At 34.5% G+C, this 26206-nt stretch overlaps 1 protein-coding gene and 1 pseudogene across 2 annotated transcripts; both read left to right on the forward strand.

The window, feature by feature from the left end:
• Positions 1 to 855: 855 nt before the first annotated feature.
• LOC125646679 (uncharacterized) lies at positions 856 to 14044 on the forward strand. 2 transcript variants are annotated; one of them, XM_048873172.2, is made up of 12 exons: positions 1006 to 1151; positions 1403 to 1520; positions 1839 to 1979; positions 3674 to 3777; positions 4151 to 4234; positions 4900 to 4963; positions 5514 to 5605; positions 5855 to 5973; positions 6207 to 6299; positions 6683 to 6795; positions 7110 to 7187; positions 13066 to 14044. In XM_048873172.2, exons 3-12 carry the CDS (start codon positions 1851 to 1853, stop codon positions 13189 to 13191), a joined length of 1002 nt encoding a protein of 333 aa, XP_048729129.1. In that variant the 5' UTR covers positions 1006 to 1151; positions 1403 to 1520; positions 1839 to 1850; the 3' UTR covers positions 13192 to 14044. The 2 variants fall into 2 exon arrangements, with proteins under 2 accessions (XP_048729130.1, XP_048729129.1); XM_048873173.2 differs by having other exon boundaries at positions 856 to 1151; positions 1403 to 1979; positions 12897 to 14044.
• Positions 14045 to 14193: 149 nt separating this feature from the next.
• Positions 14194 to 18871, forward strand: LOC125645502 (uncharacterized; annotated as a pseudogene).
• Positions 18872 to 26206: the final 7335 nt, after the last annotated feature.

The raw sequence follows: 26206 nt of genomic DNA on the forward strand, positions 1-26206 counted from the left end.
ATCTAGTAAAACTGTATAACTTAAGAGTTTGATAAATGATATGCATTGGGATTAGAAAAATTGATGCAATGCATATATATATATACATGTATATAGAATCTACGTATTTTCAGAAAATATTTCTCCTTAGTTTTGATTTGCTCATTAAAAAAAGGGATGGGTTCAAACGTCTGGTGCCTGTGATTATATACCAGTTTTTGAAATTGATTTATAAAAGCTAAAGAATTTAATTATTTTCTCGATAATATTGGAAAACCCACAAATTACTCGTCCAATCAAAATTTTGGTTTAGATTAGTCCTATTTCTGGCGAGTCACGGCTAGAAGTGAACGTTAGTTGTGTTCTTAAGGTTCATGCGACTTCCAATACTAAATCAGTGATTTTTTTAATGGAGTAGTTTTAAAAATTCATTCAATCAAGTGAGTAAGCCAATGCATTCATCCTGTGTTTAAAATTAAAATAATGATTTTGTTACATTTTCCGTTATGATGTAAAAACCCTTCGATGGAAAAGTTTAATTCATAGTACACAATAATAAATAGATCTATATTTTTAAGAGAAGTTGAGGGCTTTACAATAACTAGCTATGTCTGTTCACTTCTCTAACAGAGGATAATGGTGTAGTTATAGATACCCTGTATGATTACTGTTTCAAAGTCTTAAAAATTTTCCTGTTATTTTAATGGATTATTAGCCGTTTAGAATATTCATTTGCTATGATTTATAATGTTTTAAATATATTTACACATAGACCTTTATGAACAATATTAATGATTTATGTTTTAAATATATTTATACACAGACCTTTATGAACAATGATTTATAATGTTATAAATATATTTATACACAGACCTTTATGAACAATGATTTATAATGGAAGAAGGATTCTTGTCTACATATACCCGTGAGTAAAACATATTTCAAGCCCTATCAAATCTGTAAAATCCAGGAGTTTCCGGGGGCTTTGTCCCCTTGCCCCCTCCCACCAGGGCTTCGCCATGGACCCACTGGGGGCCTCAAGGCGCCCCCGACCCCCTGCCTCATAAAGCGGCGCGTCCCGTATCCGCAATTCCTGGATCCGCCCCTGGCGATGCACTGAGAACAGTATGATTGATAATTAATGGAAGAAGGATTTTTGTCTACATATACTAGTGAGTAAAACGCGATGAGGATTCCATTATGGTCTTTATGTTTCTGATGCGTGTAGTCGATCCCGAGTTATTTAGATTATTTTTAAAAATCATAATTTCGATATTTAATAGCTATTTATAGTTCTAACTTTAGCAAGACTTAAAATCAATGAAAACATTTTTATTGTATATCGTTGGCCAAAACATGCATAAGATTTTAAAAACAACTTTTCTGATGTAAGAATTTCCGAATATATATTTTTTTTCATTAGCCAACACTCGAGGAATATTGTTGAACCGGGTAAACGTGACGATGATGAAAGGAGGACGTGAATTGCGTAATTCCCCTGTCGGTGCCCTTAACAAGGATGTAAACAAGGTCGATTTAAGGTTAATTTATTAATATATACCTATCAAATTATGAATATTTTTTATGAAATCGTACTGAATAATATCACCAGAGATTCTACCTTCAAAATTTTACCTGAACATGTGTTAGTTTAAGCTACAGAGAGGGGAACTAGTGGTATATCCCAAGGAAGGACATAGTAAATTTAGAATATCGTGACGAAATACCGTATCTGCGCTTGCGCTAAGAGGTTATTTAAGGGAGTGGGTGCTTTCAAGAATATTTATAAATTCAAGTCCTTGTGCATATTTTGCATGGTATAAAAAGAATTGTTATAAGGTCTTTAAAATTTCACAAAGATTTGATGTGATATGGGGAGTTTTCGACAAGTGACCAAACTGTGTGAATACGGAGCGTGGCAATCGAGTAAACAGCTGCACGATCTAGGAAACGCGTCCAGCATCCTTCTTAGAGTCACCGGAATTCGCACAAATAATGGGGTAAGACCTCTCTCTCTCTCTCTCTCTCTCTCTCTCTCTCTCTCTCTCTCTCTCTCTCCTCAAAGCATCTCTGTTTAAACAAGATTTGTCTATGATAACCGAATATGTTCACAATTTCTGTGGAATTAAGCACAGGTATCAGAATTTTAATCAGTAAATAGATGTAAATAGAAAAAAGAAAGAAAGATAGAGATGGATAAGAGTTTTTTCTTCTACTATTTATTGATTAACATTCAGATACCTGTGAATTAAGCAGCTCGACCTAATTTTTTAATCACTGCAAACATCCTTAAATGTTAAATGAGTACACCCACCCCACCCACCCCCCTCTAGATCTCCGACGATCATGTTAGAATACGAAATTAAGAAAGTGTTAATTCAAAGTCCTAGCTATAACAATTATTTGAAAATGATAAATAAGAATAACAAGAGCACAAATTGTAAAATCAATTTAAAAAAATATTGAACAATTTAAGACTTAATCAGAGTTAGGACTGGGCTCAGATTACATCTATTAGAATTTTTCCTTTAAAAAAAGCATTTTAGAATTCATGAAGAACAACTGAACTTTGAAATTAACATGTAAGCAGGTTTCATAAAAAGGTTTTTATTTAATGGGTTTTCAACAGAAATATTGTACCTGGGAAATCTTCTGATTCGATCGAATATCAAAGCTGCAAATTTAAAACTTTTTAATCTATTGTGTTTGCTTTATGCGTTATGCATTATAGATCTAAGTTCTTCCGAAAGGCATCAAATGTACTGGAAAGAATGTTCAAATCTCCTCACACCGGCATTTTAAATCACAGACACTCGACGTTTTACCTATAAACAAACTGTGAAGTTTGTTTACAAATAGGAAGACATTTTTTTATCTTTTGATTCTAGATATTTAAAACGTCGGGTGCCTGTATATTAGATGGAGTATGTTGAACTCGTTAGCTAAAGTGCCTTCATGCGTGCAGTGATTATCCTTACAAAGTATTCGTGAAATGTCAACCTTTAGTTTCTGTTAGTAATGGTAACCGAGTGAAGGTAAATTCCAGTGTTCCGACCAGTGCTCTCATTACGTTGTGAGTGCGTTTATTCGATTATCTCTTTATTACGTTCAGTACAATTACGTTCGATAATTTCACTAGTTTTCATTATTACGTTCAGTGATCTGTGTGTGAACAGAGAGATCCTGAACCTCTGTTTGTTTTACGAGTCAGATCTGTGTGTGAACAGGGAGATCCTGAACCTCTGTTTGTTTTAAGAGTCAGATCTGTGTGTGAACAGAGAGATCCTGAACCTCTGTTTTACGAGTCAGATCTGTGTGTGAATAGAAAGATCCAGCTAGGTGACGGTCGCACCCCCCCCCCACCTCTTATTTGTTATGCATGCATACAGAACTAGTTAATAAAGCGTATAGTTGGACACCCCTACCCCCCCCCCCCCCACCCCCCATCACAAAAACAAAACAGAACAAACCTAAACTGCTTTCAACGAATTATAAAACCTCACCCTGGCAAACCACCCTGAATCTCTTCCTGATAATAATAGTACCAAAATAAAGACACCATAAAATATATACTAATTCAAAAGTATAGCTTTGTTGCTTGTTCAAGATAAAATGATGGTAGTGTAATATTGATTCTTTGATTTTTGCTTTCGCGTTAAAGAAAATCCTGGATTTTAAACATTTGACATTTTAGTTGCGTCATGCAGCAACAAAGACTGATATCGAAGACAACATCAAGAAGTTCAAAGAAGGAAATTTTGAAAAAATACCAGACCCCGGCCATCTTGAACATTTCAGGTTAGTGTGACGTCACATTTGTGTATAGATGATAATGACGGGTGTAAAACTTCGACTGCTTCTGAAAATGCAGACAAATGTGCACTTTTACAATCAGAAATACATATATAGAATTAGGAAAATGTAATTTTAAAAACTATCAACTGAATATCGGGAAATGTGTCCACTTTCGGACAATGAGCGGATGCTGGCCTTGCTAGCTCTGTCCGCTTATACCGGGCAAAAACGCAAGCGCACATATTTCCCGATCTTCAGTCAGTAATCAACTTTAATCAATATTGCATGATGGAGATGAAAATAACTCTAAATAAAATTGAGATGTCGTGTAGAGCGTACCTAACTTCAATGTTCTGACATTCTGTGTGTTTTGTAGAAAGTCCCAGTCTACGGACGCCGCTGTACAGTCCCTGAAGGACCCTCCGCCCATTGGAACACACACACTTCCACACCCGATATGGTAAATGCAAAATATTTTCTAGATAATGATACGGTCGGCCGGCCGGAGTAGCCTAGTGGTTAGGAAGTCAGCTTAATATGGAGGCCCCGGGTTCGATTCTTGGTGCTGCGTCCGGCATTTAGAAGTGAAAGTCACGGGTCTTTCGGATAAGACCTTAAAACGGAAGTCTCGTGTCACGGTAGGCATTAATAGCGCGGTAAGGAACCCTCTCTGGTACGGCCCTGAGCGCCAGGCATAGAACAATATTATGGAACTCCTTGTGTACCTATAACGTCGCGACTCCTATTTCTGATTTGGGATACTCGAGTCAAATCATTCATTTATACTATACATGTACTCACTAAATAGTGTAATTGATAACCATATCTTGTTTTGAATTAGTGTAATTTACAATGGGACCGGACATACAGAAAGCCCTCTATCGTACTCTGGGATTGTGACGCGGACTCGTAACAGTCAAATGTTTACATTGCAAATGCTTGGACTTGCCAATACTCAAGAAAAAAAATATATTTCAACTATTGACAAAATACATCACATTACATGTACTAGTAGCAAACGGGAATAAAATATGATTGATCAAGTAAACAATCTATCACAAAAGCTTGAAATCTATATTATTTCTTAAATTGATGCGTGTAATCCATTTTTATTTTTAATTCAAGGTCCGAGGAAGAACTCCACAATGTGAAGGTCACTCACAAGCCGCCCGAGGGATTCGTAGACAAAGTAAGCATCTGTAGAATTAATGTCTGCAGCCACATTTTAACAAAATCGCAAACAAAAATCGTGTGCCTAAGGTTATCGCTTGGGAAATTTTAGCTGTGGAAGACTGTAATCGTCCATTTGTCATTATGTGTCTACGTGTGTAAATGTATCGGGTATCTTTATATGAATAAATTTCAAAACGCTTCTCCTCCTATAATTTTTGTTTGCTTCCAATGACTTTTTGCACCCGTAAAGTTTACTTTGAATAGAGATACATGTGTAAATGCACTTGAATAGAGATACATGTGTAAATGCACTTGAATAGAGATACATGTGTAAATGCACTTGAATAGAGATACATGTGTAAATGCACTTGAATAGAGATACATGTGTAAATGCACTTGAATAGAGATACATGTGTAAATGCACATACATGTAGTGTACAATTCAGCGAGTTGTCCTTAAAAATTACTGAAACTTAAGAGATGTCTCTTGTTTTCTATAAAGTGACTCTTTGTGTTGTTTGTTTTGAATATATGTGCTATCATTCGGCATGTTTCGTTCTTTACAGCTCGCATTTCGATCGGTAAAGCTTCTACGATCCTCATTTGACCTTTTAACGGGATTCAACTGGGGCCAGAGAACTGAGAAAAAATGGGTTCTGTAAGTTATTTCTGTTATTGACAGTTTACAATTAAACACATTTGTGTATTAATTAATGTATTTATTGTTCACCTTCTTAATCATTAAACTCATTAATGGAATAATTGTTGTTCAATGCTCAACTTGTCCATGACATTTATGGGCTAGAACATTCTTTGCGTTGTGAAATTGTTACACCTTTTAAGCTCAAACTGTGAATGCATTACCACAAGATATGCATGCATGAATAGAATTAATTTTTCTATGTAGACGCATTTGTTTCCTGGAAACTGTAGCTGGGGTACCAGGGATGGTGGCAGCGATGACGCGGCACTTACATTCATTGCGCAGACTCAAGCGAGATCATGGCTGGATACATACACTTTTAGGTAAAAAAAAAAAAAAAATCTGAGAATAATTTTTGTTCAATAAGATAATAGTTATAGATAGTAGGCCGAAGATTGAAGTCAGTCTGCTTTTTAAAAGTTCATCGTTCGTTCAGCAATTTCACGCACACAAAAACAACAACAAAAACCGAAATAATGTTCAAGTGCAGAGTAGAGAAAGGATTCTGAAATAGAGTAACAAAACTGAATTGTGTTTTATTAAATCATTTGTTCAGAGGAAGCAGAAAACGAAAGGATGCATCTGATGACAGCCCTACAGCTCCGACAGCCGTCCTGGTTATTTAGGAGTGGCGTAATCCTGTCTCAAGGTAGGCTGGCTGTCTCTGTCTCTGTAATCATTGTTTCACTTGGTAGAAATGTATTGCAATGTTTCACCTGGTAGAAATGTATTGCAATGTTTCACTTGGTAGAAATGTATTTCAATGTTTCACTTGATAGAAATGTATTGCAATGTTTCACTTGATGAAATGTATTGCAGTGTTTCACTTGGTAGACATGTATTGCAATGTTTCACTTGATAGAAATGTATTGCAATGTTTCACTTGATAGAAATGTATTGCAATGTTTCACTTGGTAGAAATGTATTGCAATGTTTCACTTGATAGAAATGTATTGCAATGTTTCACTTGGTAGAAATACATTACACTTGGTACTAGAGTATTTGTCACAGGAATTTGTGATGGTTTTGTAGGTGCGTTTGTCACCGTGTTTAGCATGGCTTACCTAGTCAGCCCTCGATTCTGTCATCGATTTGTCGGCTACTTGGAGGAGGAGGCCGTATTCACCTACTCAAAATGTCTCAAGGTACGGACTGTAAAAACTTACAAATGAATATAATTAGGATGTGTTACTGTGCTCTTCCCAATATAAACTGTAGGACTAATTGATTTCTATACCGGCGTGTTGATGTTAAATACGTATTTGGCCCGAAATACTGTAGCATTTTTTTCTAAACGAAGAACATATTATCGCGAATTAATTTGATTTCACTATTGTTCTTTAACATCCGTACTTGTATTATACATGTTCTTCACATTTTCTTTTTATCACGAGGAATTCCATGAATCCTCCCCAGTCTTTATCATATTTTATCATATTTGGAAATATTCATGTTGTAGGATATAGAATCCGGTCCGTTAACACACTGGAAAACCAAGAAAGCACCGGAAGTAGCCATTCGATATTGGAAGCTTCCTGTAAGTAACAATTGTTTTGTAATTTTTCTTCTATGATTACCGTTTCCAACCCTTTAAGCACCCCTGAACCGGAAACATTTTTTAAACGTCTTTCATTCAAAGGTACATGGAATCTGACTAAAATACAGACCTTCATGTATATTATAAACTGTATATAACATAGGTCTCTATACTTTAGTCAGATTGAGATACATGTATTTGCTACAATGTATATATATATATATATATATATATATATATATATATATATATATAGCATTATCTTATCTTTTTTCTATTTTGCATTACTGGGTATAAATTTAAGATATTGCATGAACAAAAGAAATTAAGAGTTGTAAAAAGTATTTTGAAGTGTTTAGGCGAATATTCAGGCTATATTGCTTTGCTTACTATGATCTTTCATTTTAACACCCTTTTAATATTACATGTATTTTCTAATCTTGCCGTGATTGATAATGCTACTTGAACTTCATCAGACTTTAGACATTTGATACTGTGCTTACCATTTGTTAACACATAACTGATTGAATAAGACTTTAGACATTTGATAGTATGCTGACCATTTGTTAACACATAACTGATTGAATAAGACTAGACATTTGATACTGTGCTGACCATTTGTTAACACATAACTGATTGAATAAGACTAGACATTTGATAGTATGCTGACCATTTGTTAACACATAACTAATTGAATAAGACTAGACATTTGATAGTATGCTGACCATTTGTTAACACATAACTGATTGAATAAGACTAGACATTTGATAGTATGCTGACCATTTGTTAACACATAACTAATTGAATAAGACTAGACATTTGATAGTATGCTGACCATTTGTTAACACATAACTGATTGAATAAGACTTTAGACATTTGATAGTATGCTGGCCATTTGTTAACACATAACTGATTGAATAAGACTAGACATTTGATACTGTGCTGACCATTTGTTAACACATAACTAATTGAATAAGACTTTAGACATTTGATACTGTGCTGACCATTTGTTAACACATAACTGATTGAATAAGACTAGACATTTGATACTGTGCTGACCATTTGTTAACACATAACTGATTGAATAAGACTTTAGACATTTGATAGTATGCTGACCATTTGTTAACACATAACTAATTGAATAAGACTTTAGACATTTGATACTGTGCTGACCATTTGTTAACACATAACTGATTGAATAAGACTAGACATTTGATACTGTGCTGACCATTTGTTAACACATAACTGATTGAATAAGACTTTAGACATTTGATAGTATGCTGACCATTTGTTAACACATAACTGATTGAATAAGACTTTAGACATTTGATACTGTGCTGACCATTTGTTAACACATAACTGATTGAATAAGACTTTAGACATTTGATAGTATGCTGACCATTTGTTAACACATAACTGATTGAATAAGACTTTAGACATTTGATAGTATGCTGACCATTTGTTAACACATAACTGATTGAATAAGACTTTAGACATTTGATAGTATGCTGACCATTTGTTAACACATAACTGATTGAATAAGACTAGACATTTGATACTGTGCTGACCATTTGTTAACACATAACTGATTGAATAAGACTTTAGACATTTAATAGTATGCTGACCATTTGTTAACACATAACTGATTGAATAAGACTTTAGACATTTGATAGTATGCTGACCATTTGTTAACACATAACTGATTGAATAAGACTAGACATTTGATACTGTGCTGACCATTTGTTAACACATAACTGATTGAATAAGACTTTAGACATTTAATAGTATGCTGACCATTTGTTAACACATAACTGATTGAATAAGACTTTAGACATTTGATAGTATGCTGACCATTTGTTAACACATAACTGATTGAATAAGACTTTAGACATTTGATACTGTGCTGACCATTTGTTAACACATAACTGATTGAATAAGACTAGACATTTGATAGTATGCTGACCATTTGTTAACACATAACTGATTGAATAAGACTAGACATTTGATAGTATGCTGACCATTTGTTAACACATAACTGATTGAATAAGACTTTAGACATTTGATACTGTGCTGACCATTTGTTAACACATAACTGATTGAATAAGACTTTAGACATTTGATAGTATGCTGACCATTTGTTAACACATAACTGATTGAATAAGACTTTAGACATTTGATAGTATGCTGACCATTTGTTAACACATAACTGATTGAATAAGACTTTAGACATTTGATAGTATGCTGACCATTTGTTAATACATAACTGATTGAATAAGACTAGACATTTGATACTGTGCTGACCATTTGTTAACACATAACTGATTGAATAAGACTTTAGACATTTGATAGTATGCTGACCATTTGTTAACACATAACTGATTGAATAAGACTTTAGACATTTAATAATATGCTGACCATTTGTTAACACATAACTGATTGAATAAGACTTGAGACATTTGATACTGTGCTGACCATTTGTTAACACATAACTGATTGAATAAGACTTGAGACATTTGATACTGTGCTGACCATTTGTTAACACATAACTGATTGAATAAGACTTTAGACATTTGATAGTATGCTGACCATTTGTTAACACATAACTGATTGAATAAGACTTTAGACATTTGATAGTATGCTGACCATTTGTTAACACATAACTGATTGAATAAGACTAGACATTTGATACTGTGCTGACCATTTGTTAACACATAACTGATTGAATAAGACTTTAGACATTTGATAGTATGCTGACCATTTGTTAACACATAACTGATTGAATAAGACTTTAGACATTTGATAGTATGCTGACCATTTGTTAACACATAACTGATTGAATAAGACTAGACATTTGATACTGTGCTGACCATTTGTTAACACATAACTGATTGAATAAGACTAGACATTTGATAGTATGCTGACCATTTGTTAACACATAACTGATTGAATAAGACTTTAGACATTTGATAGTATGCTGACCATTTGTTAACACATAACTGATTGAATAAGACTTTAGACATTTGATAGTATGCTGACCATTTGTTAACACATAACTGATTGAATAAGACTTTAGACATTTGATTGTATGCTGACCATTTGTTAACACATAACTGATTGAATAAGACTTTAGACATTTGATAGTATGCTGACCATTTGTTAACACATAACTGATTGAATAAGACTAGACATTTGATACTGTGCTGACCATTTGTTAACACATAACTGATTGAATAAGACTAGACATTTGATAGTGTGCTGACCATTTGTAAACACATAACTGATTGAATAAGACTTTAGACATTTGATAGTATGCTGACCATTTGTTAACACATAACTGATTGAATAAGACTTTAGACATTTGATAGTATGCTGACCATTTGTTAACACATAACTGATTGAATAAGACTTTAGACATTTGATAGTATGCTGACCATTTGTTAACACATAACTGATTGAATAAGACTAGACATTTGATACTGTGCTGACCATTTGTTAACACATAACTGATTGAATAAGACTAGACATTTGATACTGTGCTGACCATTTGTAAACACATAACTGATTGAATAAGACTTTAGACATTTGATAGTATGCTGACCATTTGTTAACACATAACTGATTGAATAAGACTTTAGACATTTGATAGTATGCTGACCATTTGTTAACACATAACTGATTGAATAAGACTTTAGACATTTGATAGTATGCTGACCATTTGTTAACACATAACTGATTGAATAAGACTTTAGACATTTGATAGTGTGCTGACCATTTGTTAACACATAACTGATTGAATAAGACTAGACATTTGATAGTGTGCTGACCATTTGTTAACACATAACTGATTGAATAAGACTAGACATTTGATAGTGTACTGACCATTTGTTAACACATAACTGATTGAATAAGACTAGACATTTGATAGTATGCTGACCATTTGTTAACACATAACTGATTGAATAAAACTTTAGACATTTGATAGTATGCTGACCATTTGTTAACACATAACTGATTGAATAAGACTAGACATTTGATACTGTGCTGACCATTTGTTAACACATAACTGATTGAATAAGACTTTAGACATTTGATAGTATGCTGACCATTTGTTAACACATAACTGATTGAATAAGACTTTAGACATTTGATAGTATGCTGACCATTTGTTAACACATATTTGATTGAATAAGACTTTAGACATTTAATAGTATGCTGACCATTTGTTAACACATAACTGATTGAATAAGACTAGACATTTGATAGTATGCTGACCATTTGTTAACACATAACTGATTGAATAAGACTTTAGACATTTGATAGTATGCTGACCATTTGTTAACTCATAACTGATTGAATAAGACTTTAGACATTTAGTAGTATGCTGACCATTTGTTAACACATAACTGATTGAATAAGACTTTAGACATTTGATAGTGTGCTGACCATTTGTTAACAGATAACTGATTGAATAAGACTAGACATTTGATACTGTGCTGACCATTTGTTAACACATAACTGATTGAATAAGACTAGACATTTGATAGTGTGCTGACCATTTGTTAACACATAACTGATTGAATAAGACTAGACATTTGATAGTATGCTGACCATTTGTTAACACATAACTGATTGAATAAAACTTTAGACATTTGATAGTATGCTGACCATTTGTTAACACATAACTGATTGAATAAGACTTTAGACATTTGATAGTGTGCTGACCATTTGTTAACACATAACTGATTGAATAAGACTAGACATTTGATACTGTGCTGACCATTTGTTAACACATAACTGATTGAATAAGACTTTAGACATTTGATAGTATGCTGACCATTTGTTAACACATAACTGATTGAATAAGACTTTAGACATTTTATAGTATGCTGACCATTTGTTAACACATAACTGATTGAATAAGACTTTAGACATTTGATAGTATGCTGACCATTTGTTAACACATAACTGATTGAATAAGACTTTAGACATTTGATAGTATGCTGACCATTTGTTAACACATAACTGATTGAATAAGACTAGACATTTGATAGTATGCTGACCATTTGTTAACACATAACTGATTGAATAAGACTTTAGACATTTGATAGTATGCTGACCATTTGTTAACACATAACTGATTGAATAAGACTAGACATTTGATAGTATGCTGACCATTTGTTAACACATAACTGATTGAATAAGACTTTAAACATTTGATACTGTGCTGACCATTTGTTAACACATAACTGATTGAATAAGACTTTAGACATTTGATAGTATGCTGACCATTTGTTAACACATAACTGATTGAATAAGACTAGACATTTGATACTGTGCTGACCATTTGTTAACACATAACTGATTGAATAAGACTTTAGACATTTGATAGTATGCTGACCATTTGTTAACACATAACTGATTGAATAAGACTTTAGACATTTGATAGTATGCTGACCATTTGTTAACACATATTTGATTGAATAAGACTTTAGACATTTAATAGTATGCTGACCATTTGTTAACACATAACTGATTGAATAAGACTAGACATTTGATAGTATGCTGACCATTTGTTAACACATAACTGATTGAATAAGACTTTAGACATTTGATAGTATGCTGACCATTTGTTAACTCATAAATGATTGAATAAGACTTTAGACATTTAGTAGTATGCTGACCATTTGTTAACGCACTACTGATTTACAGAACTATGGTACGATGAAAGATGTGATATTCAACATTCGGGCGGATGAAGCTAATCACCGGAAAGTGAACCATGTTCTCGCATCCTTAAGGACAGACCAGTACAACCCCTTTCTACCCGGTGAATAAACATATCCTACGACCCTTAATGACCTCATCTATGTTTTTTCAGGAAACTGCATCCATGAAGGATGTAGTGTTGGCTATACGAGCAGATGAGGCTCACCACAGGGTCGTTAACCATACACTGGCTTCCATGAAAGAAGATGAATATAACCCCTACAAGCCAGGAAAATGATGAATAGAAAGAAAAGTACTAGAGACTGAGGACTTATGCTCACCTTACTTAGTGGCCAATCAGTTGTTGTTAGATCTGATAAATGTTATTATATTGTTTGTGTAAGGGTGTATGTTCGATGTGGAACTCTGGGATACGCGGAGTACTACAGCTTATTATTTGTGATGAGACACGTGTATGTAGTCCCATCAGATAACTCTATACAGAAGAAATTAATGATTAGTGTTATATGGAAATCTTGGACCAAGTGTGTCTAACTCAATTAATCTTGTCCCATCTATGTAATAGTAGAAACAATATTTATCGCAATTCTTCATTAATGATGTAGATTTTTAAACCTATACACATGTTTACTCGTTTCTCATTTAAAACTGAGTATCATAAATATATATTTATTTAGAAAGGTAGTGTAAAATTTAAATACATTTTTTTCATAGCAAATAAAAAATGAAATGTTTTATTATGTACAATAACTTTAGGCATATGTGTCACGGTTTTGTTGAATTATATTTACTCTAGCCCTTTCCAACAAAAGTTCAAACGACTACATAAATTGTGTTATATTTTCTGCAGCCAAAGTTGACTAAGATCGCTGTAGCTTGTTACTTGTCCATATTTCATTGATTTAATTGTAACTTCCGTGAAGTATTTGTGAATTACAGTGTGTTTGTTATTTTGATACTCTACTCAGCATTGTTATTTACATATTTAACAGATTGTTGTGTGTCTAACCAATGTTATATGAACTTTCAGTATATTGAAGCTGTTTTACATTGTTGTAGGAAATCAGGATTGTGACCTTGTTAAGCTTATATCGCTATTGTATTAAAATGTCCTGTTGTGTCACCTCCAATTTGTCTGTGATCATCAATACCGCAGTATAAACCTTATAAGGAATACAACATCAACAACAGGGCAAACATGGGCCCCTAGAATCATCAATGGTGGATTATTCCCCATGGCAGATTCCCTGGAAAGCTGGCTATTTTGGCATATAGCAGCTCTTCCTCCGAGGGGATTGGATACTTAGCATTTCTCATATTATAGTAAGCTTTCATCTATTACGTTTTAGTTTCATTGTAGTATACAACACGGGTCGGTCCTGTAAAGATCTGGAATGTGAAAGGTGAATATAACGAACAGTGATCAATCTGTCATTTTAGCTCACTGGGACGAATGCTCTCGGGGAGCTATATTGATACGTCCAGCATTGCCGTGTCCATTAACAGTAAATTCTTTTAATGGTCCATGATTCAAACTCACATGTATGATATAACCACGAGGGTACACAGACATGATTAGGAGTGGCTGCGTATTGATGCACACGGCCATTTTTGATTTATAGAATGGTTACATCTCATACCTATATTTTACGGATGAGTGGCTAGGTTATAATGACCTATATTTTACGGATGAGTGACCGGTTTATAATTGGTTGCATCTTTGAAATTTAATTTGCGGATGAATGACCAGATTATAATTCTGATTTAGAATGGTTACATCTTTGGCCTATGTTTTACGGATGAGTGGCTGGGTTATAATTCTTGCAGTAGGCCCATTTTTTCATATCTGCCGCTTTTATATCGTTCAAATTTGCGCGACGATGCCTCAACAATTCAGCCTATATTTTACACACCACTGACTTCTAGTAGATTTTAATTCTATTTCGTTCATTATACTTACCAGTCATACATATACATTAGAATATATTCCCCGTATTAACGTTCATAACTCGCGGGCAAGCGTTTTAAAGAATAAGATTCAAACACTCATAAGACCGAGAACCCATCTCAGAAGCTTGCCCATACCAGTTCATCTTCCGACGTGCAACAAGAACGTTCGTTTTTTTCCTGCAGAACTTATCAAGTGATTCTGTAAATTGTTATTTTTTCTTCGTAAGTATTTCCTTCCATTCATTATGGAAGAGGCCAGTATTACTAACGAAAAATTAAATTCGGGTTCGGAATGCCAGAATTTACAAACAGCCATGGAGGCCAAAACCAAGAAAACACGAGCGTTGAGGAAATCTTCGAGCGGCAGTTCGAAGAAAGATACCATGGACAAAATGGAACAACTCGAGAGCAGAGTAAATGATGAAATTTTTGAGAGGAAGCATTCAAACTTTATCTAACTCTGTTTCGGAAAATACTAATGCTAGAAGTGTGCATGAGTCGCACGTGTCTTTGTCAGTTAACCAGGATACCGGTGGTTTATCCACGCGGATACCTGAACCAATGTTATCAAGTGTTGATTCTTTTGGAATGCGTCCGTTAATACCTTTCGATAGTGAAGTCCAGATTGAAAGGACAGTGTGCCTGAAATGGAGGACATGATATCCTTAGCTCCCAGTGTTAGAGAAGTTAGTGAGCTATTAGGAGAAAACGAATCCTCAAGACAGGAGGAATCTATTGCTTCTCTTATTTCTGATCATAATCAGACTTTTCTGGACTCTAACAACAACAGAATTTGATGAATAAAATGTTGAACACACAAAACGCTAAATGACATTTTTGGCAATGTTTCTTCTACAGATGAAGAAAACGTGGGTTTGATATTAGACAAGACTCAAGAAGAAATCTTGGAGAATAGCTGACCCTGAGAGATTCTCGGCCTATGGAGAGGAATATAGACAATGTTTTCCTGTGCACTCACACTCGTCAGTACTTTTACAAGTACCAGGATTAGATGACATCTTGGAACCAATGTTATGGGAAAAAACATAGCTCTAAGGCCAACAAAGGTTGGGGTAAAAGTAGGCACTTGTTTTCCCAAACTTACAAGAGCATTGAAACCTTCGCTTACCAAGGTCAGATGGCTGCTCGTATGGGTATAATTTCATTAAGTTACATGCAGGAAGCTCTTGAAACATTGCTGGACACGTTAGCTTGTCAGCATGCAGAGACGGTACAAGCAATTAAAGACATTTTCTCAATGTCTACCAAAACTCTTGATCAAATGGGAAGGACATGAGCTTTAAATTACCATTTAATTAGAAGGAAAACTGCAGCTCAAGACACTGGTTTATATACTCTGAAAGATGTTCATAGTAAGATTATTTGTCTACCATTATCAGACGATGGAGTCTTTGGTAAGAAATTAGAAGAGAAACTCAAATAGAGGAAAGTACAGAAAGATTCTCTTAAAGACTGAATTCCAGAATGGAGTGAAAAAAGTCGAAAACGAAAAATTTCAGAAAATACTGACAACTCTGTAAATTTCAAAAAGCCTAGAATGTCCATAATGACAAACAACAGGGCATCTGCTCAAAAGAATCCAAGAACCGCATCTACTAGTTCATCTACTACAGTAGACAGAGTGAGTTCTTTTTGGATTTTCCAAAAAATCCAATAAATGACTGGAATATAGAACAGGTAGCACAAATTGTAATGCTTCCAGAGATACCAGTTGGGGATCGACTCAAATTTTTCTCAAAGAATTCGCATTTGATAACTCAAGACAGATGGGTATTGTCAATAATCAAAGATGGGTACAAATTGGAATTCTTGTTAAAACCTCCGTTTCAAGGGGTGAAAAAGACAATTATTCCATGTGTACAAAACATTTTTGGTTAAAAGAGGAAAACGATTTAATAGGAACAAATGCGATAGAACCTGTCTCAAATCAAGAAAGCCAAACAGGTTTTTACAGTACATTTTTCCTTGAACCAAACAAATGTGGGAAAATGAGACCGATTTTGAATTTGAGACCCCTCAATCAGTATCTCAAGAAACAATATTTCAAAATGGACACTTTATACAAGGTGTTGAATCTGGTGAAACCAAACGATTGGGCAATATCAATCGATTTAACAGATGCTTATCTACACATACCAATATTTTCAAAAACCAAACGTTTCTAAGATTTTGTGTAGAAAACCACTGTCATCAATGGAAAACAATGTGTTTCTGACCAACATCAGCACCACGAGTTTTCACGAAAATGGTGTCTGTAGTAGCAACATATTTGAGAACACACAATGCTCGTCTAGCAGTTTACTTAGACGATTGGCTTATTGTAAACCAATCAAATGAAATGTTAATTCAAGATCGAGAAAAATGTCTCAATATATTGGTTCCACTAGGTTTCATAATCAACGAAGAGAAATCTTGTCTAGAACCCAAACAGAAAATTGTGTATCTGGGGGCTTTGTTTTTACTCAGACAAAAAATAGTGATTCCTTCTCAGGACAGATTGAGGAAATTAACACAAACAACCAATATGATAATGCTAGGTCAGAGAACAGCCAGAGAGTTTCTCCAGTGGTTGGGGATATTGGCCTCTTGCTTAGATCTCATTCCGAATGTTTGTCTCTATATGAGACCTATTCAACTGCATCTACTAAGTTTTTGGAAACCAAGTTCTCTAGAATTGGGAAAAATGATCCCTGTTACACAACATCTAATTCAACATCTACAATGGTGGTTAGATTCAGTGAACATTTCCAGATCTTTGCAACCAGAGGAAATCGGGGTGACCATAACCACCGATGCATCATTAACGGGGTATGGGGGTCACCTAAACAATCAGATAGTCCAAGGGAATTGGGAGAATCATCACAAAAATCTTCATATCAATTGTCTAGAGACGGAAGCAGTGTTTTTATCTCTGAAGCATTTTCAAAACCAAGTTCAGAACAGATAAGTTTTGATCAGACGCGACAACACTACTGTAATTCAATATATCAACAAACAAGGGGGAACCAAATCTTCCCCGTCTTTGTTATCAAGCATGGGAGTTCCAGAATGAGACTTACCAAGGGTTCTTGATATGTTACAATTTTCTCCTTTTGAACCTATTACAAATGCATCATTGAAACACTTAACTTACAAAACTGTTTTTCTGATTGGTATTACTAATTTCAAGAGATGCGGTAATCTACAATCTCTTAGACTGGGAGTTTTTTTTAAAATAAATATTCAGAAAAAGGCAGTAACATTCATCCGGCATGGTTTGGCAAAGCAGGATATACCCAATCATCATGGAACAAAGATATCTGTTTCTGCATTTTCAGAAAACAAGTTATTGGATCCCAAGAGATCTTTGTATTTTTATTTGAAGAAACAGAAGAATATCGGAAAGATCTTAAAACAGATAGCAACAAACTATTTTTGAGTTTACTTGAACCACATCAAGCTGTAACTTCCCAAACTATTTCAAAATGGATTGTTTAGACGATACACATGGCTTACAAAAATAAAAATAAATCAAAAGTGACGGGACATAGTACAAGAGCGATTGGACCGTCTCGGGCTTTATTTAATGGAGCATCTATGAAGTCAATTTTAGATTCTGCAGACTGGAGCAAAGAATCTACTTTCTGCAATTTCTGCTTAAGAGATGTTGATGAGGGTGTTCCAGTTCTTAAATGTGCTGTAAATAATTGATCGATACATACTGTGTAAATAGTGGGGTTATTTTGTCAGAGATATGATCATCTCCGGCGAGTTGCGAACATGAACAATTTTGTATATAGTTTTCAACCATTCAGTGTTTGTTCGTGTACATAATATTTGATGGACAGAATACAAGACAGATGAATATTGCTGTTTTTAAAAATTTTGAATTTGAGGTAAGAATTTTTTTCTTTTCCTCCATCCATTTCAGATTGCTTTTGAATCTGTTTTATCCTAATGTATATTTATGGTTGGTAAGTATAACGAACGAAATAAATTGAATTTTTTTTATCAAGTTTCAATTTTATGAGTGCAATGTGAAGATAACGAACAGTGATCAATCTCAGAACACCTATAAGCAATACAAAATAGATAGTTGGGCAAACACGGACCCCTGGACACACCAGAGGTGGGATCAGGTGCCTAGGAGGAGTAAGCATCCCCTGTTGACCGGTCACACCCGCCGTGAGCCCTATATCCTGATCAGGTAAACGGAGTTATCAGCCCCATATCCTGATCAGGTAAACGGAGTTATCCGCAGTCAAAATCGGTGTGCCAAGGACTGCTTAACAATCGGTATGAAACACGTCAGACAGCATTTGACCCAATGATAGGTTGTATTGACAAACTACATCGTTATAACGACCATAGAATATGCGAAATGCTTACTTCAATCGAGACTGTTGAAACTCCTGTACCATCAACTTGTAGCTTACCTCGATTTAAAAACTGACTATACGCAGAACAAGCTCTTGCATATCGAATCAGTTGAGATATATAAACACCATATGCAGGTGATAACGGAATATTGCTACATAAATATGGGAAGTTGACGATGGAGAAGCTGAAATCATCCCGTTTGTCATACAGTTGAGTTGTCAGTTTGCCGTTAATGTCTACTTTCAATAAAATATCTAAGTATGAAGCAGAAGTGGACGACTCTGTGGTGTCCTTTATTTCGAGCTCACAGGGATATATCAAATCGACATATGAATGAAAGTTATTATTGTTAATAGACAAAACGTCATCGATATATCGAAATGTCAAATTGAAGGCCACAGCGAAAGATTTTTTCTTCTCACGTAGAAGTTTTTTAATAAATTCTGCTTCATATGAATATAGAAACAGGTCAGCTAACAAAGGATCACAATTCGTGCCCATGAGAGTTCCAACAGACTGTTGGAAGTCCTGATCACCAAAGACCACGAAGATGTTGTCAATGAGGAACTCTAGCATATTTTTTATTTCAACCTCAGAGTACTTGTGCGTGGAATCAGATTGGTGTTTAACAAAGTATGTTTTTGAATGACTGATCACTAGATATGAATATTTCCGTTTTCCATTTTTGTTGAAGAAGCAACTGTCTATGATATCAAAAAGTCTAGTCTTTAATTTATCGTGAGGAATGGTCGTGTATAGTGTTGAAAAGTCATACATGTTGACTTGAGAAAAGTTTTGTGATTTCAAATTTATTCAAAGTTCTTTAGAATTTTTTAGAATCCACATTTGATTAACACCACTTCTGGCATATGTAGTAGCACAGTAAGTTTGAAGTTCCTCCTTCACAGCTGTTAATATTTTCATGAGGAGCAAAAATAGGGTCTTGGTAGAGCACTTACTGGATCCAGCAATGTATCTTTGTTTGCAAGGGGTTTTATGTAGTTTAGGAATTCAGTATAGGTACGGTAACTCATATTCATTCGACCCATTGACTGGGATATTAAATGGGTCTAAAACTGAAGCATGGTTTTGAAGAATTTCATCTTTTGAAAGGGCAGTTGGAGTATAAGTACGATTACCAAAAGTGGAATTAATGCCAAGTTCGTTGAAAATACAGTTGTAATAATGAGCCTTACAAACAAAGACAATGTTGTTACTAGCTTTGTCAGCTGGAACCAAAACATATTCCTCATGTAACCTATCTAATTCTTTTATCACTTCTGGTTTACTAAACACAGAAGGATAGATGGTACGTACTTTTGTTTTCATATGTCGAATGCGGGATTTTAATATTCCTCTTATGCTTTTAACCCATTCTGACAATGTATCAAGTTCTTTTTCATATTTAGCCCATCGTCTGGCATAATCTTCGACAGATTACGGGACTTTCGAGATACGTATCCACTCTGACTTTTATCGCGCGTCAAACGTAATTGTAGGGCATGTCACTTCCGGATTACAATAACAACTAAGTAAACAAGCATTGAATTCTTCAATTGCTATCAAATTACTGTATTAAAATGCTATTTTTCAAAGAAAGGAATCACTACACCAATTTATAAGAAAATGCATTTGATTAAATTATGTGAGTTGGCGAGGAAAACAAATCTAGTGAATATCTTGAGGATACCGGTAAAACATCACGCCTTCCATCCAAGGATTCGCGTCTAAATGCGCCTTTTTCCTTCCATCTAATTTACACCCAGGTACTAAGCACCAACAGTGAATTGGATTGTCATTGTGGGATTGCGCATAGTTCTTTACGGACCGTCTGCTAGCGAAATACCAGTTGTAACGATGTCAACTTTGCCCTACAATTGCTTACTATCACGTGACCGCGGTGTATAAACGTCAAATCTAATCGGTCGTTCTGGCACATCCCGAAAGTTCCGTATTCATAATAGAGATGAAGTTCTGTCGCCAATTAAAAGACTGAGGTTCTCTGTATTTAGGACCTTTTAGAATAAGTGATTTGAGGTCCTCATTTTCAACTATATCAACATCACCAGTAATGACATGTCCAGCTGGACTATAGTTGAAAGAAAGAGAAGAACAAGAACACGTTGGTGGATTACGTATAAGGTGGTCTATATTTAGGCACTGCAAAGTTTGTTTATAATTAAAAAGTTTGGATGCAATGGTAGAAGTATAGCTGTAGGAAATACAAGGGTGTAGACTTGAACTTGAAATAAGTTGGAACACACGACTGAACCCTTTTATGGCGAAGAATGTTGCTTATGTTGACGGCATCTATTCCTTTGTTTGTAAATTGGAGCTTAAGGAACTGGTGGCATGATTTGGAAGGAATATCATCCATGGTCTGTGCTGGTTTAAAGAGCCTGTGATGGGCAACATCCATAATCATAGAGTTCAGTCTATATTAACGTGTTGAAAAATCCAAGTATAGACTAGCCATAGCTTCTTCAAATAACGTGTGTAAAACTCTCAAAGAAACAGAGTAAAGTTTTGTGCGAATATGATGTGGACCTAATTGTCTGTTGACGTAAGGCAAAAGTGAATCAAACGTGACATCATTTATACTTGGTCTTTTATATGAACGATGTCCATGGCTGTGTTTCCGTCTTTGGTTATTGGGAAAGAGTACCATCACATTCACGTTATTTCCTTGTGGACTAGTCAAATTCCCCACATCATACACATGATCATTGCATCCATATGGAAATACAGTGCCTAGGGTCCTGATCCAGTGATCTTATCGTTGTCTACGAAAAGGGGTGCTTAATGTTTGGATTGTTTGTGTGATGGTAAATTTTTTCCAAAATCCTTACCTATTGTAAGATTAGATATAAAACATGAAAATTTCTAAATTATTTGCACGCAAGACTTATATTTATATATATATATATATATATATATATATATATATATAGCAGGAATAAGTTAGCAGATCAAAACATTTTCTGTTTATTCTCTATTGCATTTACAACTGTTACATTTAGTATTGTTGTGTTCAACTGCTTTTATTAAACAAATAAACTACCTGCCCCTTTCCCTCTCCTTTTTATCTCTATAGCAATAATGAGAAGAAAAAAGCACAATAGTATTCTATATGAAAACGTGACGATAACGTACAGTGATCAATCTTATGAATCCTTTAAAGAATACAAAACTGAGTATAGGACAAACACGGACCCTGGAAACACCAAAGGTGTGACCAGGTACCTAGGAGTAAGCATCCTCTGTTCACCACTCACAACTGCAGTGATCCCTCTATCTTAATCAGGTAAACGGAGTAATTCTCAAACTCAGTGTATAAAAAAAACGACCTAATGAGTGGTATGAAACGCATCAGACAGCATTCGATCTAATGAAAAATGCTGACTTTAAACAAGATTGTCGAAGCCCAACATCAACTTATTTGTCATGCAGTAGCCTGTCACGACATTTTATCATACGCAGAACATGCTCTCGTGTATGGAATCAATTTGGAGACATAAATATTATATACAGGTGATGTGTCATAATTCCTATGTTGTGTAATTACAAAATGTTTATTACTGTTTGATTTATTTCACCTTGAATTTTACATTGAGGTATATGGGAAGAAATGTTTTATTGAAATATTTTAAAAAGAAATCACATTTTCATACAAATATTATTTTGGTAAAACTTTCTTTTTATGAAAATATGAAATAAGATAATTTTATTCATCATTTACCCCCCCCCCCCTTTTTCATTTCATGTGAATTTCATCTACTTCACTTTAAACTATTACTTATTTAGCAAATAATAGCATTAAATTATTAAATTATAGCATTAATTAGCATTAAAACGATAAACATTTTATTCATAATCGTTTAATCTCATTGAATGAAAACGTGAACATATCGAGCAGTGATCAATCTCAACTCTTATAAGGAATATAAAATTAAGAGTTGTACAAACAAGGATCTCTGGACATACCAGAGGTGGGATCAGCAGGTGCCTAGGAGGGGTAAGCATCCCCTGTCGACCGCTCAAAGATCGTAAGCGGCGAACATAGGCTTAAATTTTGCGGCCCTTCCATGGCAATGATGACGTTTCCATATGAGTGAAACATTCTCAAGAGGGACGTTAAACAGTATACAAATCAATCAATATTCGTTGCTTTCTCGCTGTTTACATCCTTGGGTCGTTGTGATGTCAGAAAGTTCACATTTCAAATTCGATAATTTCGATAATGGACATCTCTCGACGTTTACTTCATAATTATTCCGGACTTCTGTATTTTCTATCTGATAAACCCAATGACATTTATTTTTCATAGAATTTAGTAGTGTTTAACAATGTTCCCTTCAATGTATAACGACCATATTTCATATCTCATAAGTAGATGGTGGGATTTTTGTAATCCGACATGGTATCGTTTTCATTGATTGATTGTATCTGGTTTAACGTCTCTCTCGAGAATTTTTCACTCATATAGACACGTCACCAAGACCGGTAAAGGGATTCAAATAAATTTAGGCCAATGCTCGGCGCTTACGGCCATTGAGCAGTGAGGGTTCTTTAGCGTGCCACACCTACTGTGACACGGGACATCCGTTTTTAAGGTCATCTCCGAGGACCCATGACATTCACACCTGATGCCGAGGGTTTTGCGATGGAACTTCCACTACCTGTTTAACGACTTAAGTCTGTCGCGGCTGGGATTCGAATCCCGGCCTTCCGCATGCGGGGCGAACGCTCTAGCCATAAGACCACCGAGGCGGTGGTATCATTTTGAAGGGTTCATCAAATAAAAATAATCCACCATAAGAATTTTCAAAATTTTGTTTACTGCTTGATTTATTTCACCTAGAATTTAACATTTTAAAAGTCTGTGGGAAGAGCATGTTTTATCAAAATATTATATTGTCATATAAATCTTTTGGTAGAAAGATACATACATTATCTCTTTATGAAAATATGAAATAAGATTAATCATTTACCACACACATTTTTAGAAAATTTGATTTTTTCCCCTTATTTTTACAAAAGCCCGGGTAACAAAAAATCTGAAGTGCAGAAGGGGCAGTTTCTAATCATTTACCAATCAGGTGAATTTCATCTACTTCCCTTCCACCAATATTTAACAATAAACATTTTTGTTGATTTAAATCCTTCAAAATTGTTCATTAGTCTTTCGTTATACATTGAATACCTTACGGTCCAGTCTATCATAATTATATAATTGCATTTTAAATTCGTACATGCATCTGGCATTCAATTAATTTGAACAATCTCAATTTTCAATCAAAGCGAGATAATTCGTTAAGTGTATTGATAAGTTTGTTGAGTGTAAAAGAGTTGCGACATGTATTTTATATTAATAGTAAACCCAGTTGCTAATGCAGACCCGTTTGAAATAATCCGTACGCCGATTTTAGAGGGGCATTGGCTGTCAAACAGGATGTATAAACATGTTCAGTTCTGAACTGTGATTAAAATGTTTGAATGTATTAAACGATGAAGAAAAATAAATATGAGAGTGACAAAAGCGACTTCCAATTCAATTTTGTGAAAATTATGTAATATTTCTCCACATTGATTGCACTGTGTTTACGTCCATACATTAATGTTTCCATTTGCAATATGTATGAATTTTAATATTTCAGTGGTGGTTTTTATTTACTGTGCAGCTGTTTTAGTCATTGTGGAAACAATCGGCAAATATGATTCCGGCTGCTAATGCCTCTTTAAAATGTTGAAAGATACATTAGAAAATTTGATCTAGCGAAAGGAAAATATAATATCTATATATATTAGTACTCAAGGAAGCTTAGTATCAATCGATCATTGCCCTCTTGCGCGAACATTTACTCTGAACTTGGTATTAAGTAAATGATTGGTTGTTTTTAGGAAACCGATTATTTCATAGTGGCAACGTGTGTTTGAACTAACGATTATAAAACAATTGTAGCGTTCAGACAGGTTATGACTTTTCGACATATGTGGACACAAATTTTAATTTGCTTGTGTACATATCGGAAAATACTACTTGAAAACCCCCATATGTCCATGTTCTCATGCATGGATATTCATTCTAAAATACAGAGTATAAAAAAAACGACCTAATGAGTGGTATGAAACGCATCAGACAGCATTCGATCTAATGAAAAATGCTGACTTTAAACAAGATTGTCGAAGCCCAACATCAACTTATTTGTCATGCAGTAGCCTGTCACGACATTTTATCATACGCAGAACATGCTCTCGTGTATGGAATCAATTTGGAGACATAAATATTATATACAGGTGATGTGTCTTAATTCCTATGTTGTGTAATTACAAAATGTTTATTACTGTTTGATTTATTTCACCTTGAATTTTACATTGAGGTATATGGGAAGAAATGTTTTATTGAAATATTTTAAAAAGAAATCACATTTTCATACAAATATTATTTTGGTAAAACTTTCTTTTTATGAAAATATGAAATAAGATAATTTTATTCATCATTTACCCCCCCCCCTTTTTTTCATTTCATGTGAATTTCATCTACTTCACTTTAAACTATTACTTATTTAGCAAATAATAGCATTAAATTATTAAATTATAGCATTAATTAGCATTAAAACGATAAACATTTTATTCATAATCGTTTAATCTCATTGAATGAAAACGTGAACATATCGAGCAGTGATCAATCTCAACTCTTATAAGGAATATAAAATTAAGAGTTGTACAAACAAGGATCTCTGGACATACCAGAGGTGGGATCAGCAGGTGCCTAGGAGGGGTAAGCATCCCCTGTCGACCGCTCAAAGATCGTAAGCGGCGAACATAGGCTTAAATTTTGCGGCCCTTCCATGGCAATGATGACGTTTCCATATGAGTGAAACATTCTCAAGAGGGACGTTAAACAGTATACAAATCAATCAATATTCGTTGCTTTCTCGCTGTTTACATCCTTGGGTCGT

Source organism: Ostrea edulis, chromosome 6, assembly GCF_947568905.1.
Source record: "Ostrea edulis chromosome 6, xbOstEdul1.1, whole genome shotgun sequence".
NCBI lineage: Eukaryota > Metazoa > Mollusca > Bivalvia > Ostreida > Ostreidae > Ostrea > Ostrea edulis.